Source organism: Hippoglossus stenolepis, chromosome 16 (genome assembly GCF_022539355.2).
Source record: "Hippoglossus stenolepis isolate QCI-W04-F060 chromosome 16, HSTE1.2, whole genome shotgun sequence".
In the NCBI taxonomy this organism is placed as follows: Eukaryota; Metazoa; Chordata; class Actinopteri; order Pleuronectiformes; family Pleuronectidae; genus Hippoglossus; species Hippoglossus stenolepis.
The window spans coordinates 11,950,319-11,970,001 of NC_061498.1; the positions used below are offsets into that span (position 1 = coordinate 11,950,319).

At 42.2% G+C, this 19,683-nt stretch overlaps 1 protein-coding gene across 4 annotated transcripts; it reads right to left on the minus strand.

Moving 5' to 3' along the window:
* Positions 1-534: 534 nt before the first annotated feature.
* On the minus strand, positions 535-19,439 carry trip10a (thyroid hormone receptor interactor 10a). 4 transcript variants are annotated; one of them, XM_035180503.2, is made up of 16 exons: positions 19,022-19,439; positions 13,388-13,503; positions 12,656-12,712; positions 11,000-11,147; positions 10,087-10,149; positions 9,178-9,282; positions 8,807-8,935; positions 8,150-8,296; positions 7,863-8,051; positions 4,980-5,144; positions 4,677-4,700; positions 3,960-4,069; positions 3,575-3,707; positions 2,648-2,736; positions 2,417-2,550; positions 535-2,095 (listed from the first exon to the last, which is right to left on the minus strand). In XM_035180503.2, the coding sequence occupies exons 1-16, from the start codon at positions 19,043-19,045 to the stop codon at positions 1,944-1,946; spliced, it is 1,785 nt and encodes a 594-aa protein (XP_035036394.1). In that variant the 5' UTR covers positions 19,046-19,439; the 3' UTR covers positions 535-1,943. The 4 variants fall into 4 exon arrangements, with proteins under 4 accessions (XP_035036394.1, XP_035036396.1, XP_035036395.1 ...); XM_035180505.2 differs by lacking the exon at positions 4,980-5,144 and having other exon boundaries at positions 19,022-19,436; XM_035180504.2 differs by lacking the exon at positions 4,677-4,700 and having other exon boundaries at positions 19,022-19,436.
* Positions 19,440-19,683: the final 244 nt, after the last annotated feature.

Sequence of the window (19,683 nt, forward strand, 5' to 3'; positions counted from 1 at the left end):
ATGAATAAATATAAAGTAAAAATAAAGATTATGTTAGGGCTTGTAGGTCAGTTAACATAAAACATGAATAATAACTTTTGCCATTACATTAAGACTGTATTGCTACAGTATCAGTTGGTTGAGACTGTAACACAAATTCAAAATAACAGAAATCCAACAAATGTCACATTGATATGATTAAGAAAATACAGATTTTTGGAATTCATCCTTAACAAGCTAGTGTGAAAACAGAATATACAGGAAACCTGTTTTACCTGCAAAACCTAAAATCTTGCATCCAGCCACTGCCTCATTAACTTTATAGTAAATTAGGTCACATTTAAATTCAACTTCTCCAGTTTCCAGCTTCAGTTTAAAGGGATGAATGTTCACGAACACTAAATCAACCGTTCCAGGAAAAGGAAAAAAGTATTTCAACATTAAATAACTTGACACACCTCAAATTCACATAATCATTCACCAGTTTGCCGGACCAACAGACACTGGTTTTCCCCAACATTTATTATCCAAGTCCAGAAATGACGTAACCATTTGTAACTTTGAAATGTGCTTTGCATTTATTAAATCTTGAAAAAAAGCAAAATATTTAATATGCAAAAAAAAAGGTATATACACAATGCTTTTAACCAGAAAGGCACCAAAGACACGAGAGCAGTTATTGCTTCTTGCTGGCTCAATAACGATGAAAAAAACAGGATGTGGATCAGCTTGAAAATGTGATAAGTAAATAATAATAATAAAACAATACTAGCAACACAATAAGAGCTTTTTAGTTTTCTCTCACAATGTAACTATCTTTATTTGAAAGCTTAAAAAGCTAATAAGACAATAGTGGTGTTGTGATAACTAAAATATATATTATTTATTACATATATACAATATTCTTAATGTAGCACATTCTACGTGTGCATTTTTACTCCCTTTTGTGGCTACAATCTGTCCACTAAGTGTGCAAAGGGGGAAAAAAACAATGTGAGAACATCCTTAATACAAAGTACAACTTCTGTCCAACTTAAAAATATTATTTATGAAACATACACATTTGTAATAAATTATTTTTAGTACAATTTTCAGGTTGTAACTTTTAGAAAATAGCTAGTGTATATCCTTGTTACTGCTTTAGACTGAAGTGACATGATGATGATATGGCTGTGATTGTCAGAACGTGGAGTGTTTATTCTGTTGTGTGCATGTGATTTACCATGACGAGGGAGCCGTCCTCACATGTGGTCTCACAAACTGAAGCGAGCACAAGTGAAGCACTTTCCCCCGGAGCCTCGCTCATCCCCTGGGGACGCTCGAGATCTCCGACCGTGAGCAAAGTGACGGTGCCATGCAACTTCACAAGTGCTATTTAAAGTAGAAAGTGTCACGCTTGAGACAAAAAACTGCAACAGATCGTGTTCTCCGTTCGGCCGTGGAGTGTCATGGGTCAGAGCCGGTCAGTTTTGATCTGAAATAGGTAAACAGGTGACGTAACGTCCTCCTATGCATTACTGATATTAACACTCAGTGTAAAGATGGCAGCAGCACTTGTCTTCCTCCTCTTCTTCTTCCTCTCAAATTCAGAAAGCTAGCGTCTTCTTCGGCTGTGGAGCGACCAGGATGGTGCCTCAGATCCATGCAACACTTATAAACCAAAACCAAAATGAAAAACATTGTGACATGCAATCAAAATTTAAATATCCTTGTGGTTTGGGTGGTTTAGGTACAATAATGTAACGACAGCCATGAGGAACATACTCTCAGCACCATTCCTCTGCTCACATGGGGCCCCGCTCTCAAGAAATCAAAGCACGTTGTTTGGATCCCTCCCTGGACTCACAAGGGGTCCTGCCCAGCGTGATGTGGCGTCTTTATGATCGGTCCCATGGGGAAAAACTGCATACAGTTCTACAAAGTGTTAATCTCTACTTCTGTTGTTCCCCACGCGCATGCGTGCGTCATTTGCTCAGGGAGAGCGTGACGTAAGACGTAGGAATGTAGCCTTCGTCCCCGTTGTTCCTGCGGACACGGGTCCAGCCGTCGCCCTTGTCCTCCTCCACCACAGCCAGCACCTCCCCCTCCGACATTGAGATGGTCCCTTCACTCGCGCCTGAAAAGGAGAAGAGAGACTGGATGGAAGGGAATAACTCTGTGGCATTTTAAAGATGCAACGCAAACAATAATAAAGGGGAACTTCACCCATAAATTTTGAATGAAGTGTCTCCCCCTGGAAATAATTAAAAAAAGCCTTGCTAGGAGGCGTTGCTAAGAGACACTGTTCAACCTATAGATGTTGTTCTGTATAAATTTGGTAAGAAATGTGATTTTGAAAAGAGCATTAATGTATTTCATCAACACAATGAAGTGTGCAGTATCTCTTTTAAGTTGAAACCGAAATTGTTGTAACCTGTCAATAGGTCGGGTTACATACCAGGGAAGTTGTACATGGCCGTGCAATTCCCAATAGCAGCAGTTAGTTCGTCATCTTCAAAGTCATCGTCGAACTCTGCGTAGATGGCTTGGGAGGGATCAGGAGTGCTTTCATCTGACTGAGCTCCATCGGGGCTGGAAAGAAGGAAAAAAAAGAAAATCACACAGTTTTCCTGTACAGAACAGACAAAAACACATGGAGTCAGACATTATGCCTTGTTAGCAGTGCTACCTTTGTAAATCATGAGCTCCGTTATTGTTGAACGTGTGAGGTTTGTAGCGCAACGTTTCCCCTCGACCTCCTGCTTCAGCCACCCAGGTCTACAAGAGAAAGAGCAGCAGATATGTTTATTGTTAGATAATTCATTTGCTGGTAAAATACAGAGTCCTGTTCAAAGTCTGACGCAGAGTACTTCACACCCCAACACCTCCTGTCATCATCTAGGTGGGCAAACACTTTACATCTGGGCGTTCTGGCACCATTAAACAGATGCCAGATTAGCTCTTATGCGGTTGGTGTTTGCAGTGTATACGGATTTCCGGACACATCACAGAATCCCTTTGATACTGAAAGATCATTAAAAATAACAAGATTCTCAGGCAAGTTCTGGTTTATGAAAAAAGTTTCTTCTTTTCTATGACTTCTAAGCAGATTTAAGGACGTTCATTAGTGATGGACATTAGAATTAATGACATCCTCAGAGAGTGGAAATTACAATGAATCCAAAAATATGATCCTTATGTGGGTGTGTGTCCAATTTTACTGACTTATGACCCAGAGGAGGACAAATATTACAATTCAGGGTTTTCGGGAGGTAGGTCTTTTAATTGCCTCCTCTATTTTTATAAAAATGGCATTCACCTTTCCTTTTCACATTGTGTATTATCTTTACCGGCCCTCTGTCTGACCCTTCCTTGAAAGAATAGATCTGAGGAAAAATGAATAAATATTTTAAAATGTAATAAGTTGTAATTAAGAGCAGAGGGCATGATTACCGCATAATGTGTGAAGGAAAAAAATTAGGACCTTATGACATCATAATAACTAACTGACCCTTAATTAACATTAAAGTTAGAATAGCTGCTGAGAGCCGTATGACCTCATTGTGGTAAATGATTACCTCATAATAAGACTAAAAAGGGCAGAGTTCATGATTACCTCATACTTATTGAGCTCTCCCCTCAGTCGCTCTATATTCTGGGATGTCTGGCTGATTTGGGATGCCAGACTAGCGGGGTCTCCCATTTGAGGATTTTTCTCATAAACATCTTTCATCTTCCCCAGAGCCTCGCTAGAGAGAGGAGAGAGAGAGGACAGAGACAGTGAGTGGGGGGGAAAAGGGAAGAAGGAGGAGGAGTGACTTTCAGTAGAAATTGGTTCCCGGCAGAGCTGAGGGCTGGGTACGCGATTCAAACACTCACACAGGCGCCACAGAAGTTAAACACGCTGATGTGCACAGCATGAATTATTTTACCCCCACCTCCGCCAGAGAGGTTCCAACAGACACAGTTATCACCACACAGGAGGAGACAGAAACACACACCTCTGATCTACTTCCTTTTGCAATTCTTTGCAAATTTCCTCCAGCTTCTGTTGCAATCTCTTCCTGCGCTGCTCTGGAGGAAGATGTGAAAAGTCCTCAGTCACTGTGGGCTGCAAAAGGTCACAGGAAGGGTGGGTTAACACCGCACTTACGCTACAGCAGCAGTTTCATAATGGCAGTTACCATGAGAACAGAAACAAACAACCAGCCTGCGGTTTGAGTTCAGCTCAATTTGTCTCACTGACTAAACATGAGTTTCGAATGCCTTAGTTACACGTGTTGGGCTTCAGATGAATGGAAAAGTACAAAAGTGAGCTGAACTGAAAGCCACCACCCATGGACAAACAAATACAATGGAGTACACTTTTATAAATTTGTCCTATTTTCTTTTTGGCTACATGATCAAGAAATAAAGCTGTGATAAACGAGCATGCAGAAACAGCTATTTTATAAATCAGGTTATTGCTCCGTTTCCTCCCGTGCTACCAAGTATTCGTCCCTCACTCCACCACCAGGTGGCCACCTCTTCAATACAACCGAGCCACGTAACACTGCTGGATGCTGCATGTTGAGTCATCTGAGCACAGAAAGTCTGAGCAGAGCTTTGTGAAGGGAAAGTTATTACAATGAGTTGAGGTGTTGTAATGGAGAGGTGGCCACTTTTATGTGTCACACGGCTGAGACCCCCACCCACACCAGCTTTGTTGTCAATATTACCATGATCCTCTCTGGAGTAATCCTCTGAGGAAAAACAGAAACAGGATGTGTATAGAAAAATCTCACAGTATCCTTAAAAGTGGTTTTTCGTTTTCCACAGCCCTACAAAGTGTCCCTTACATGTTTATATATAGCACACAAATATTGAAAATAGTGGGTATGAGTAGTAAGAGCTATGCCACATGTGTAAGTGTGTGAATCATCGGTCACTGTCGCAGCGGCAGGAACACATGGTGGTGGTCTGCGAGCCCTGATGGGGTGGAGGTCTCCTGGCACCCGAAACCTTCTCCCCTGGTGACTCACCGATCTCCTGAGCGTCCGGAAGGAAGAGATTCTGGGTTTGACTGTCTTATTGATCTCCTTCAAACAGTACGACAGGGGGTCCCGGCCAAACTTGGGGGAGGGGGGTCCGTTAGCAGGCGAGGGGGCGGGGGGTGTGGAGAAAGGTGGGAGCGTGGAGGGAGAGAGCTGGAGAGGGGAGCGCCACCAAAGTACCAGCACCCGAGCATGAGATATGCAGGCGGAGGGCGGTGTTCAGGATAAGGGGAGACATGGGGGAGGGGTTGGAAGGATGGGAAGGATGGAAAGAAAAGAAAGGAAAGAAAAGAAAGAAAGAAAGAAAGAAAGAAAGAAAGAAGAGAGAGAGAGGTGGGGGGAGACGGGGAAGACAGGGAAGACAAAAAGGTGACAAGGGAAAGAAAAAGACACAGTCAACACCTTGAAGCGCACCACGAAGCCAGGAAGACAACACTGGAGCAAACCCAGCACACGAGCCCAGAGAGCATGAAAAGCACAAACATACATCTGTCTCTTTGGCTCTCATTGACACACACATGAAAAAAAAAAAAAACAACAACTCAAAAACCAAGGCGAAAGCCACCACCCACAGCTCTCGGTGCCTGTAGCTCAACCTCGCTTCAGGTTGAAGGAGTGAGCCACAGGAAGGAAGCTGGGTTGTGGGTTAGCTCGATGCTGTTTTACTCATCAGCCACATTGAAGAGCTGTGGTGAAACGACAATATTGTTTAATAGGACATCACTACTTGTTTGTTTGTTTGTTTGTCAGCAGGATTACGCAAAAAAAATACATTTGACCGGTTCCAGGAAATTTGGTGCAGATCTGGATCATTTCTGGATGGTTTTTTCTTTTGGATCTTGAAGAAAAAAACTAAATCAAGCATGTTTAGGGGGCCGATGTTATGAGTGTCTACAATTCCAAATAAATTCCAGATCAAATACATTTAAATGTGGTTTCATAAGGGGACTGTTGAGCCTTGTTTGTTCGTTAGTGAGCAGAATTATGCAAAAACATCCATGAAATTTTCATGAAATTTTGTTGAGGGGTGGGACATGATCCAAAGAAGCTCTACTGAGATACAATCAAAGTTAAGTTTTACCCAAACTGTTTGCTGAAAACATAAACACTTCAGGAGCTGCTTCTTGGTTAACTTATGACAAACGAGTCAGAATGCACACACACTGTTTTGGGGTTTGGATACAGTAACGGTGTCCTATGCATTCGCGGAGAAAAAGATTCGAAAAACTTTTTAAAAAAAAGAATGATGAGCACAATGACTTAAACTGTGAAAATCAGACCCATGTAATAAAAACCTGACAGAGTCAAGAAGAACATAAGTGAAACATAGTGTTCACGGTAAAATCGATGAGATCTCCCAGTCTGACCTATGCAGATGAAATATTAGTCCATATATCAGTGCACGCGGCTTAATTAACACAGTGGAATAGTGCTTATAGATTTTTCGGAGCTTAATAAATACCCTGTGTGAACTCTTACAATGAGGTCAACTTGAAAACATGCCTGGAGTGAACTCCATTAAAAAAAAACTGTCTCAGCTTTATGTCTATGTGGAGAGGTGGGGGTGGGCTCTATTAGTTGAATTACATAGGAAGCTGATACCTTCCAGTCGAGTCTATACAGTGAATGTCTATAACTGCTCTACAAAAAGGCTCCTTGTGTAAATACAGAGAGTTTTAAGTGCAACACTATTATTACGTGAACATCTACAGGGTAGGTGCTAGTTTTCCTGAGAGTTATGGGGCTCTAAATACAGGAGGGCAGCTGAGAATGGAAATGTTTAGGGGGGCCAGGGATAAACCAAACGCTCACTCGAGCCAGTATAGTGTGCCTCCTTTTCATACAGCAACAGGCCTAATTGGGAGAGCATGACTGATGACACAGAGCAGTGTGCCACACACATACACAGAACAGGAAGAGTGCACGGCAAAGCACAGCCAGTACGACATGCAGAGAGGAGAGGCGCTGAACAAGCAAACACTGAAAGAAGGGATCGTTTAGTGCTGGGACTGGAGGAGGGGGGAACCATTAGCTGGTTAGTGGTCAGCCACTCGTATCACCACTTTAATTTGGGACCTCAGCAAGAAAGCTCAAAGATTTACAACGTATGGAAGCTCACTAGACTGAAGTCGATACTCGAGAGCAAACAGAAAAATGTCAGCATTAAATTTTTATAGCATGAATGTGTGTGATCCAGTTTCTCTGAGCTGGTGTCATCCTGGTGTTGGTCCAAAGATTTTATTGTGATGACAGACATAATGCTAGGTTCTGGCCAGTATAATGGGAGCAGTGTGTTTGCGTATCCCTGTAGAGGAAAATTCAATGTTGTTTGGGCTCTGTGCTGATGAAAGCACAAGCACAGCAGAATGCTGACTGCCTGTTGACCTATTGGAAACCACGTTGCAGAGAGAGGGTGCGTGTGGGGGCAAGGTTTTATTCACTCACAGCCAGGGACAGAGTCATGCAAAGGACCTTTTCTAGAGGTGTCGGTCGGCGCACGTGTGAGTTCATGTGTAGCATAATGAAAGAGGTTCATGCATTATACTGAATTTTGGAGATGAGAGGGTTGTGTGTGTGTGTGTGTGTGTGTGTGTGTGCGTGTGTGTGTGTGTGTAGCCACAACCACAGGTCCATCATGAGTGCTCTCTGTGGAGGGGATTTCCTGACTCTGCCTGCTGGCTCTTTGGCTCAAACAGTAACTTTGCCATGCAAGAAGTCACCCACTAATCTGCCTGGCTGCCGCCCAGTAGACTTTCAGATCTGCCGTTGCTGATCGTTGATGCAAACTCATCGTTGCAGAATTTCCACAAAGCAAAGAGCGAGGCCATGTCATTAGGATAAACTGTGCTCTGCTAGTGTGAAACGTCCTACCTTGCTCCTTTTGCTGAAAAGCCAAAAGTTTTTGCTCTTGTTCTTTCCCAGGAGGTCCAGGGGGCCTTTGGGCGTGCCCAGGCTGCTGTCAGATGAGGCCCGGTTGATGCCCTGACTGTAGTCCTCAAACTCCACATCTCCAGGACGCTCAAAGCCCGACTTGTTCTGCTCTATTACAACCATGGAGTCCTGAAGTTGATGTAATTATCAATGAGTCATTCTCAATGTGCAGCATAAAGCCATGCAACACATTAAAATCCATTTAGCATTTTTGGAAACCAACTCACATTCTTCTCATTAATGTTAGTGCCGGCTTTAGTAATGCCTTCCAGGCACTTGCCAATGATAGGCATCACATGCTTCTCTGTGTCCGAGAACAAAATGTAACCTTGGGCCATCTTCCGTACTCGCCTCTCATCCAGATCCTGCAGATTCTAGAGAAAACATAACAACAGTTGCTCAGACACTGTCAATATTAGGGTTCAGATAATACAGAGCCCATACATCAACGAGTATGTCAATATCAAGGTCACAACATGTTACTTCTGTAGTACAGGATCTCCTTTGGGATGAAATACAATATATAGAAACTGAACAAGTCAAGTAATTTATGATTCTATTATACTGTATATGTGCTAATGCCAATATAGCCAAAATTAACAAATTTAACTGAAGAGTTAATCTTTGGATTTTAAAATCAGTGAGTGCAGCTTTTATTACTGGTACAAAGTGTGCAGTGATATACACATGGCAGCATAAAGTGGCGACAAACTGTACAGTGTGCATTTAAATTTAGAAAAACTGATATATGCTCAAATTGCAATATGCCATTCATGTCCTTTATCATGTGGAATCAAGAAATTCACTTTTCAGGCTTATTGTAACAACTCCCTTTAATGTTGAAGGCAGTAAAATTGTCCTGTTGCAGTATTCTATTCACCTACGTTGAATATTAGTGGCATGTCATTAAAGTAGAACTGGCTCTGCTCCTTGTTGTACTTCTGGAGCTGAGCAGCGTAGTCGTTCTTACACTCCTCGGCTACATGTGCCCTCAAATGAGCCTGCTGTTTGGCCTAGAACCACACACACACACACACACACACACACACACACACACACACACACACACACACACACACACACACACACACACACACACACACACACACACACACACACACACACACACACACACACACACACACACACACACACACACACACAGAGAAGACAGGTTAACCAGCAGAATCTGATTTGACTTTAAATTGTGTGAAATAGTCCTTATAATACAGATTTATCCCCCCCACCTTGTTACCTTTTCAACGTCTGCTTTCGTGGCGTTGATGTCTTGATCGGTCTTCTCTGCATACTGTGCTGCACGCTCCGCTTCTCTCCACTCCCTCTCAAAGCGCTTTTTACTCTGGTGTGCAGAGAGAAAATGAAAAAGAAAAGACCACGTTCATTTCATCAGGGTAAGTGAAGCCATTGCCTCAATGAAAAATTTAAAGGTTTGACTTTTTGGAGCAGAAGAATCTTTTGTTACGGTCTTTCAAAAATTCCAATCATCACTAGAAAGAAATCTTGGATTGATGATACTCGTCTAAAATTAGGAACTGCTTAACGGCCATTAAACAAATTAAGCTATCTGACAGACCGCACTGAACCTTTTCTTTCACAGAGAATATTTTTGGTTTTTCCGAAACAAAACAACACAGAGGAAAATGAGAGAAATAAATGAGCCTATTACCTCCACCAAGGAGGTTATATTTCACCCCTGTCCATTTGTTTGTTGGTTTGTTTGTTTGCAAGCCAGATTACACAAAAACAACTTCACAGATTTCCTCGAAACTTGGTGGAAGGATTCGGTATAGGTCAAGGAAGAACCTATTAAATGTGTTGCAGATCCAGGAGTGTTTCATCCCCCTTTTCTTTAACATTACGAGATGGAGGCATTTTTCCAATTTTTCACTGATTTGCTAGGGAATAATTCCTAGGTCTTGAGGATTGGTTGTTTTTGGCACATTTAGGGAACTGATTTCTATGAGTGTGTGAATTTTGGTGCAGCTTGATTCAATCCAAGGGGGGTGCTGGGCCTTGGCAGAGGTATGCAATCTACTAAGTGCCATTGTAGTATTAGTCTTTGCTTTTGCAATATAAAATGCTGTTTCAAAGCTTATTGGATGCCTTTTCAAGAAAAAAGTATTTCAGAAAATGTTTGACTTACACCGTCGAGTTGCTTGTAGGTGCTCTCCAAACTCTGCTGGGCCTTCTTGGCCTCCATCAGATACTGCAGACATTCATAAAAATAGCCAGGGTGTGAGGAGGGTCAGATGACAGCGAGAGAGGGAGAGAGGGAGAGAGGGAGAGAGGGAGAGAGACCCACATGTACGGCCAGACACAGAATAAACAATGGCCTCCCAAACTCACTCAACATGTCAGAGAAGAAAACAAATACCAGTGTGTCTGTTCGAGACGTCACGTCTGCAGCACAAGCTTTTACATGGCTGCAACATTTTGCAATCCAGCGAGACAAAGCCGAAGCATTCCTCGAACAGAAATTACACAGTACCGCCCGAACCATATTTTCCTTAGGAGACACTTCCTTCCTGCCACAACAGTGAGATCCCTGCATCTCCACCCCTCGTCTGCCATTTCTCTCCTCTCGCGCTTTACACTCCACTTCAGCAGTGTGGGCTGTATACTCGAGATTAAATTCCCATCAAGCATGTTCTCAGGCTGCTGTTGAATGTGATGCTGCAGACACATACCAGTGTACAAGTGCATACACTCGAATAAAATCTAGGTGTTTCTGTTTAGCTCTTCCACGGCAGATGAAAGAGTTTGAAATGGGATCAGGCTCAAATCAAGATGTAAAAAAAGTAACTGGTAAAACTCTATTAAAAGTAAAGACAATACGGCCCCAAACACCACAACACAACATAGTTGAAACACTAAACGATCGAAAGGTTGTGAGTACATTTTGACATGTTATTCCAAGGGATCACAATATTTAGTTTCAACTGCACCATGTAAGTGATAGAAACACACTTATTTGGAGTATACTGACTAAAGAGATGGACCTTTCCCTGCTAATACCAGTGCACTCCCAGTTCTCTCTATATCTCTCCATAACTCACCGTCTTCCGCTCCTGCTTCAGCTCTTGTAGGTACTTGGTGAGATCGATGCAAATGTTCATCATCATGTTTTCAGCAATCAGCTCCCTCTGCCCGGCGTAGTCATTCATCTCATTCAGGATCTCCAAAAAAGACTGGTAGCTGGATAATCTGCCATTGAGGAGGAGGAGGAGGAGGAGGAGGAGGAGGAGGAGGAGGAGGAGGAGAGAGAGAGGAAAGGGTGGAGAAATAATGACACGGTGATGGGGGCACTGATATGATGATAAATACACAGAGAAAGTCAACATTGGGCCAATTCATAAGAGGCTCATCACTCCCTCATTCCTGTTTCCTTCTAGGGGCATTTAAATGGCTACAACAGCATGGATAACACACATGACACAACGATCCCTCACAGTTTGAAGCTTGATTTGAGTTCTGTTTTTACTTGTTAGTTCCCTCATTGAGTATTTAACAAACTGTTGAAGGAAATATGGTCACAATCTCCCCATCTCTTCCTGAGTTATGGTGAACAGTGGCCGGAGAAGTGTTCAAAGTTGACCTTTGACCGTTTGGATATAGAAAGTCATGACTTTATCATTGAATACCATCACACAATTGTGTTAAATTGTGTCATGATGAGCATGTGATTATTAGACTAACTGCCAAAAACATGCTTTGTAAGCATCACAGTGACTTTTGACCTTTCACCAAAATCAAATCAGTTAATTCTGTTTTTCCTGTGATATTCAGAAGAATGGGACAGTCTGATGAACAACCTGAAACACAGCAGCTTTGTGTCCACCGTTCAGACTGGTGGTGGTGTATTAGTCAGGGGATTTCTTGACAGCCCCTTGATACCAATCAATCATGATCTAAATGCTACATCCTCTCTGAGTATTGTTGATGACAACATGCATCCTTTTATGGCCACAATTTACCATCTTCCAATGGCAACTTCCAGTATGATGACACACGTGTCTCAAAGCTAACTGTCTCAAACCAGTTTCAAGAACATGACGACGAGTTTAGTGAAGTTCAACGCTGTCCAGAGTCAGCAGATCTAAAACCACTAGAGGCCATTTAGGATGTGGTAGAATGAGCATTGAGAATTTTTCAGCATAAATGTGCAGCTGACAAATCTGCAGAAATCATGTGACGCAATCATCTCAGCACGGAGCAGAATCTCAGAGGAATGTTTCCAACATCATGCGGAATCAAGTATGAGAGTGGAATTTCTAAGTGCTCAGAGAGTGTGAAACGTTAAACCTGAAAAAACAATCCCTTTTAGCAGGGGAAACAAGTTGTGAATGCAACAGTGATGTATAAAATCACCTTTTACAACCTTGGCAACAACAAAGTTTGTGTCAACTTGGTGAAAGCAAGTCTTTATTCAGCCTCTTAGTTCCGTTTTGTTTTCTCCAAACTCCTGAGGGGAAAATTGGTTTCCGGCTGTTAAATGCTCCAATATGTTCATCAACTAGTCTCTAAATGTGGAGCAGGGAGGGTGTAGTGTGTGAAGAGCTTCAGATTTGGGTGGTTATTCTGTGCGAGTTAATCACTTCTATTAGACTATTTCATGTCATATAATTTGTCATTTGATTTTATACTTATACATACAATAAAAATATTGAATTCACACGTGTTTCTAAGTTTTCTTAAGGAGAATAGCAGCTCACCTGCACTCGGGTTCATCTTTGCTGCTTCTCTTTAGGTTATATTTCTTTGAGAGGTTCCTGCAAACAGCGAAAGTTCATCACACAATTAGTCAACAAATACAAACGAACAAATTCTCACTGGGAAGCGGCTGAAAACAAGGACCAAAAAAAATATTCTTAGGCACCCCCCTGGCATCTTTTTATACAATAGTTTTTAAAAAACAACAGTCCACTTGTAAACTAATTAAAATAGCTGTTCTTTCTCTCTCCCTCTGACCACATCCTGTCTATCATGTGCCAGTCTGCTCCCACTTCCTCTCCTCTCCAGCAAAGCTCAGCACAACAACAGATGTCGGCCTGCACGCTGGAAGACAACTGCATGGGAGAGAGAGCTCCACGGATGGAGAGACAGAGAGAAAGAGAGAAAGAGAGAGAGAGAGAGAAGGAGAGAGAGGGCACACACTGCAGCTGGAGAATGAGGCCAGTGTTCCAGAGACAAGTTAGATTCTGTCCCAAAGTAGTCATAAGACCCCACAAACATTTTATAAACAGCCTTCTAAAATACACCCATGCAAACACAATCTCACACACACACACACACACACACACACACACACACACACACACACACACACACAAAATCACACACACACTCACACACACACACAGTATGAGCTGCTTTGGGCGACACACTTGCACACAGGCATTTGAGGCAGACAAGCACAGTTGAACCACATCAAGAGCGGCTCCTACCTCAGTTGTTTGGCATAGTTTTGCTCGATCTCCGTCCTCTCCTTCACAAACTTCACATACTTCTCCACCAGCTCCAGGCCGGACTGCGTGTGCTTCTCGATGATGTCATATTGGTCCTGAAGGAAAGGGGAGCACGAGAGACCAATAAGGAAAACGACATTAAGGCATGTGTGAACTTCTGTGGGGGAGAAAATAACTGGGATGTTCCACTGGTTGAGTTTGAGGTCAGCGAGAAGAATCATGAATGGAGGGGGATAAACTAAACACATCAAGGTTTGTTGGATTCCACGGATGCTCTCCACATGTGAACAAAGTCTTGGCAACGGTCTCCAAACTTCCGCTTCGCTGTAAATCATGGGGCACTCGTGTTGTCAGAGAGAGAGAGAGAGAGAGAGAGAGAGAGAGAGAGAGAGAGAGAGAGAGAGAGAGAGAGAGAGAGAGAGAGAGAGAGAGAGAGAGAGAACGCTGGGTCACGACAGGAGTCAAGACTCTCAGGAGGGAAAAAGGTGGATTCAGACTCCTCTAGGGCCACGGGTACTACGGCCAAAAAATTATCTTCACGATAATTGTCACAATAAATGATTATTTATTCTTTATGAGCAGAGGATGACAAACACTAGATAAACAGCAAAACATTTTACAATTCAATTATATGTAATACATCCTCATGTTTATGTGCATAAGCAATATTAATATTGGGCTTTTGTCATATTGCTTTTGATGAAAATTATATTGTGATCATTCTTGATATTGTTTTATTGCACAGCCCTAAGCTGATCTGACATTCTGTACTGTGTCATGTGTTCACTTACATCAGATGAGTTCTTTATAATGCAAATCTATGACCTATTTCTTTTGTCTGTTCACGTACAACTGAATCCGCTGACATTTCCTTTTTCCATTTTTCAGCATGAAGGAGGTACATCATGTTTCTCTTGTTTGCACGTGCACTCTATGGCACCTACAAGCCGAGGCAGGTCCACTAATAGAGGGAGATGATATCTAAGCCAATCTTTCTCTCACTCTACACCCGGAACCATTTCCCTCACGTTTTTCCTTGCTGCTGACTTTAAGTATTGAGGGGGGGGAAGGGGGGGTTGCAATTTGAAAAGAGGGATTCCTAACAAGTTAGGCCATGTTCTGCTGTACCCCTCCTCCCCTTCAGGTAAAAACAAAAGAGACAAAACTCAAATGAATGAGACAACGTTTAGACTAATTACAGGACACAGTTAAAAAAAAGCTTCAAATAGAGGCCTGCAATCCATCACCGCAGTAACACCTAACCAATAGGCAGCACCGGGGGTTTAATTCACTGTCATTAATTACAGAGCTCAAGTAACGATAGTCGCTACAGATGACTTACAACTATGGATTTTCCCATTTCCAAAGATGCCTGTGTTAACAACAGATTATCTTCCTCGTGACAGATTATTTATGTTGTGAATGATTTAGAACAGCAACTGGCTGAATCCATTTCAATATCACCACATTCAATCGAACAGAAAACTAAGGCTGCAGTTATCTATGCTGACCATAAAACACGTTGGATTCATTACAGGGGAAACTAGAGGGGCACATAGTTGAGCGCATACCTCCACCAAGGCCTAACAGTCCCCTTGTATACAATGAAGCTGCACCAAATTTCACACACTCTTGGATTGTCTTGGATCAGTTCTGCAAAAATACCAGATTTTATTTTCTTCTTTTCATCAAAATCAACAAATTACTTCCTGTGGGGTAACAGTGAAAATTTGGATAAATCTTGCAATGTTCAAGAAAACAATCCTGGATCCGCACCCTCATCCAGATCCTTACAAACATGTGATTGTTTCTTCAGTGACACATACCGCATCCTTCCACAGAGTTTGGCAGTAATCCCTCCGGTTGTTTTTGTGTAATCTTGCTCAAAAACAAAACACACAAACCAACCAGGAAAAAAGCAGACAGGGGGGGTAAAAAGTTGACACGCTGCCACTTACCAAGAAACTATTTCAGCAACCTATGAACACATAATAACTCAGCACTGAAGCACTGAAGCCACCAGGAGACAAAATCCAATTGAACTGGTAAGGAGATGACTAACTACGTAAGAATCGAGAAGCACGACCGGTCACATACATGACCAGGCCTGAATCAAGGTTTTAAAGGCCACTGTAAGAGGGCGAGTTATGAAACATGAGGAATATGACAGATGGAAACTTTTGAAATACTGGCCATGTTTACACTGAACAACTGGGGAGTTACTGTGTGAAATGTGGAAGTGCAGTGCCATCACATCAACTCCTGTAATGACCATCAAGGAAACGAGGAGGAGGGCTGACATATCTGAATTTCTTTGGAATCTTAAATGTTGATTTTCAATTACATCACTATGAGCAGTTTATGCATCATATTATGGAAAGACTTTGATAGCAGAAATGGAGAAATATATTTATTTTTGGCAGCTCTTGATTCATACGTTTGCATACACACGTCCAATCGTTTGCATATTCAGTTTCTGAACTGCCTGTCAGTCTTGTGCCAGGTCAACGTCTGTGGACACCGATTAATGGGAAGGCCACAAACGAGCAGATAAGATGTGTTGGGTGTAGTCTCTGCGTTGGCTGGGCAGTGGGTCCGCGAAACATTATTCTGTCTCCCACTCAGAGTGATCCCACCAGGAAGTGACTACCAACAATCCAGGATTTACACAACCATACACAACACAGCTGCAGAGAGCAAACTTGTTCATGTTGGCAAAATTTATCAGATTCAGGAGAGAAACGCTAGATAATTCAATACTGTAGAATCAACCCTATATGTATATTGACTGTTTTCTCCCTGTACATAAATGCATCACATATTTTTCAGGTTGGGTGCAGAACAACAGCCCATTGGGTGAACTCTGAGCTTATACAGAGGTAAAATCTGATTATATATATATATATATATATATATATATATATATATATATATATATATATATATATATATATATATATATATATATATATATATATATATATATATATATATATATATATTAACTGTATAACTTCTTGATTCAAAGCTAAAGTGCTGCAATTAGAAAAATCCCATGTCGTTAAAACTGTCATCAAATACATAAAAATAGATTTTACAGGCCATAGTCAGCATGTCGGCAAACACCAGTGGCTCTCAGACATGTCAGCTGCACTTCATCACCAGTCAAAATAACCGTCATAGGACCCCAGAGAGACAGGGTGAGTACTGAGCTGATTTTCATAAATCATTAACGGCTGGATATGAAACTGCTCCTGACAACTGTGGTTGGTCGTGCCTTTGTTTGAGCAGTAAATTTCACTGATACTTGTGGCTTGTATCCTGGTTATTTCATTATAAATTCAGCCTCCTCCCGTGTCCTAACATAGAGTTTAGACCGCTTAAGTTTTTAAAAACTGTGACACATTACTGGAGCTGCGGTAGCATCGGTTGCATCTTTCTCTCCCCCACTTACTTCACCCTTTTAGATGGGCACACTAAATGTTGTATTTACAGTATGTCCAATAGATTATAGAACTTATCATAAAGTCATAATTTACGTTTTATGGCACAGATTTAGCCAAAAGGGTGCAATAAAAGACAGATAGGCTTCATCATGCTTCGAAACTGGGATTTCAAAGATGTTATCTTCCAGTCCTTCTAGAAATACAGGAGAGAAAACTGGCATCCAGCGAGTGCCACATAACTTTAAAAGTTAGTCACCGTCCTGCAGGGCTTAGGTGGATGTTTGAGCCCTGACTCGTCCCGTCTTGTAGAAAAACTAGGGGCCCGGCCCTGGCCAAAATCTGTCACAATAGTTCTCAGGAGTGGCCTGGTAGCGCTCACTATCACAGCTAATGCCACTGATCTTGCACTCTGCAAAACTATGCCTTAAAATAGCGTATGGATTAACAACAATCAGGGGACAGATGCCATAGAGCTGACTTGGCTCACGGGATGACTCTTTGGCCAAACATAAACACAACCAATTATGCCTGCAGGGCTTTGTCTAACTAGACAGGTGAGGCTTCAGTACAGAAACTAAGAGCTGGATAATTTGTGTTTCACACTGACTGAAGGCAGAATCCTTTGTCAGGAGAGTTTCCTCTGAAACAAGGGAAACGAACACAGCGATGAATGTGAGACTTCTGTTCAGATATAGAGATTCTGATTAATACTGGGGGTGCGGGCGTTTCTCTGCCTCAATCAAAGTAGGGCAAAACTAATTAGGCTGTTGCACCAGCATGAACGATGGAAAAGGGACAGGGGGGAAGAGGCCTAGGGGGAGCGTCTGTAATGAGGTCACAACCTCCCTGTCCTCATCCTCACAGTGCTCCATTTTACATATTCAGGTTCCCTGCAAATGTGCATGTTTGCAAAACGTGTGGCTTCATCTCCTCAGTACAGTGCGCTGGATCGTAAACTGTGGCAGTCACCAAGGCAGTGTGGTGCACGGAGAGATTTTTAAACAGGATTAGTTTAGATTCTGGACGGTGCTGTCAACATCGCATCCAAGATTACTGCTTTAGCTGTAGAACCTTGATTTGTTTTTAACAGCCCCCAGTCACACCAGCTAATATTTAGTAACTGGGAATGTCAGCTAAGCCTAATAGAAATATAACCCATCTGTTTACATCCAACACTTGACTCCTTTGCAGCTCATTGGAAAATGAATTGAATGAAATCTGTGCACTGTTTTTATTTTTTATTTTTAAATAAACGATCATGTCACTGAGGAGGACACACAATGCGTTTCATCCAGGCAGCATCTGGTGTCCTCTCTATGGAAGGTGTGCCAGTGTAAACAATCAATCATCTCACTACAACACACCTCAGCACAATTACATTTGTTTGTGTGTAAATTTGTGTATAGGCTGTAGAATAAATAATACTCTGACACTGACACAATCCTACTTTGATTCAAAAGCCTAAAATGTACTTTTATCGTAGCGCAATCCCCGATTTTACCTGATTCTACTTTTTATTATTGTAATGGAAGGTCATGCTTACGTTGCTGTTACATGTTAAGTGTATTCATTCTTCTATGACTGTGTTTTTATTTGTTTATCTATTCTACTTGTGTTTTTTTGGGTTATGAAGCAACTTGTAACTATGTTTTGAGAAGTGCTATATAAATAAGGACATTATTATTATTATAATTCTGAGTCTGACGTGAAATATTGGATTAATTCGACTTAATATTCAAGTTACTTTTGATTTAGTACTTGTTTGTTCCCAGTGGGTGAGAGACGTAAATAGCCTGCACACTACATAACTTTACATCTGTCCAGTACAAGTCAGTGAAGTGTCACACAGTAAATAAGAATCTAAAATACAAATAAACTCATATTCGCTTTCAGTGAATGCAACACGTTCATATGAGAGGATATGTAAAAAAAAATAAAATAAAAACTCTTTTGTTTCGCTCTAAAGAAAATTGTCCGAAAATGGAACCGCGTCCGTGAACGCACCGTTTTGCAAACACAACCGAGCGGCTACGGAGCGAAAAACCGCCGTTGTTGTTTTTTACCCTCCTACATTTAATCCACACATGCACAACTTTAAAGCTTCACACACTCCTTTCCACGAATAATGTCACTTTTATCATCGAAGGGAGGAAGACGAGGGACTCACCCAAAGCTCCGTGCCCCAGTCCATGTTCAGCCTGTTGGCCGAGCTGAGAGTCCGAGGATACAAAGAAGTTCTCCGAAGTTTATCCCCGCAGCTCAGAGGAGGAGGAGGAGGGGGAGGAGGAGGAGGAGGAGGAGGCCCTGGCACCGAGAATCCCGACGCGCTAAACCAGTCGTAACCTCAACACATCCCGCTGCTGCTTCATTCAACGACTAATGTGCAGCAGCACCATAATGAGCTAATTAATTATGGCTGACGGTCGCTGCTCCGATTGTGTTCGAGTGTTTCTCTCCGCGCAGCAGAGAAGGATAAACTCCCACATCCGCGTCACTCCCAAATCCTAAATCTTAAAGGGCCAGTGCGCTGAATCCAGAGGGGAGACAAGGCCAGGGATCAGAGCCACACGATGCGTTCTGTCCTAACCCATAAAGTTAGGTGTTGTTTTTTTGTTATAACACCACCCTGCTGAGAGGCCCTTCATCCAGCTCTGCTGCCCTGACGGGGCTGACTGATGCTGCCACATTCACCAGGAGCTACTCATGTCACCGCTGACTCCCAGTTAAAGGGATCGTTCACCCAAAAACTCATTTTCTACTCACCACTATGCCGATGTTCGAGTCCACAAAGCCCTTTTGGGGGTCTCAGGGGTAAACAGCGTTGCAGCC

Bases quoted from the DNA above. Each gene is read 5' to 3' on its own strand.
- trip10a (XM_035180503.2), bottom strand. From the start codon at position 19,045: ATGGACTGGGGCACGGAGCTTTGG. The intron at 9,283-10,086 runs GTAAGTCAAACA...TCTGCACACCAG, and splicing joins CCTACAAGCAACTCGACGGT to AGTAAAAAGCGCTTTGAGAG. The intron at 5,145-7,862 runs GTAGGACGTTTC...TCCCCTCTCCAG, and splicing joins TTTTCAGCAAAAGGAGCAAG to CTCTCTCCCTCCACGCTCCC.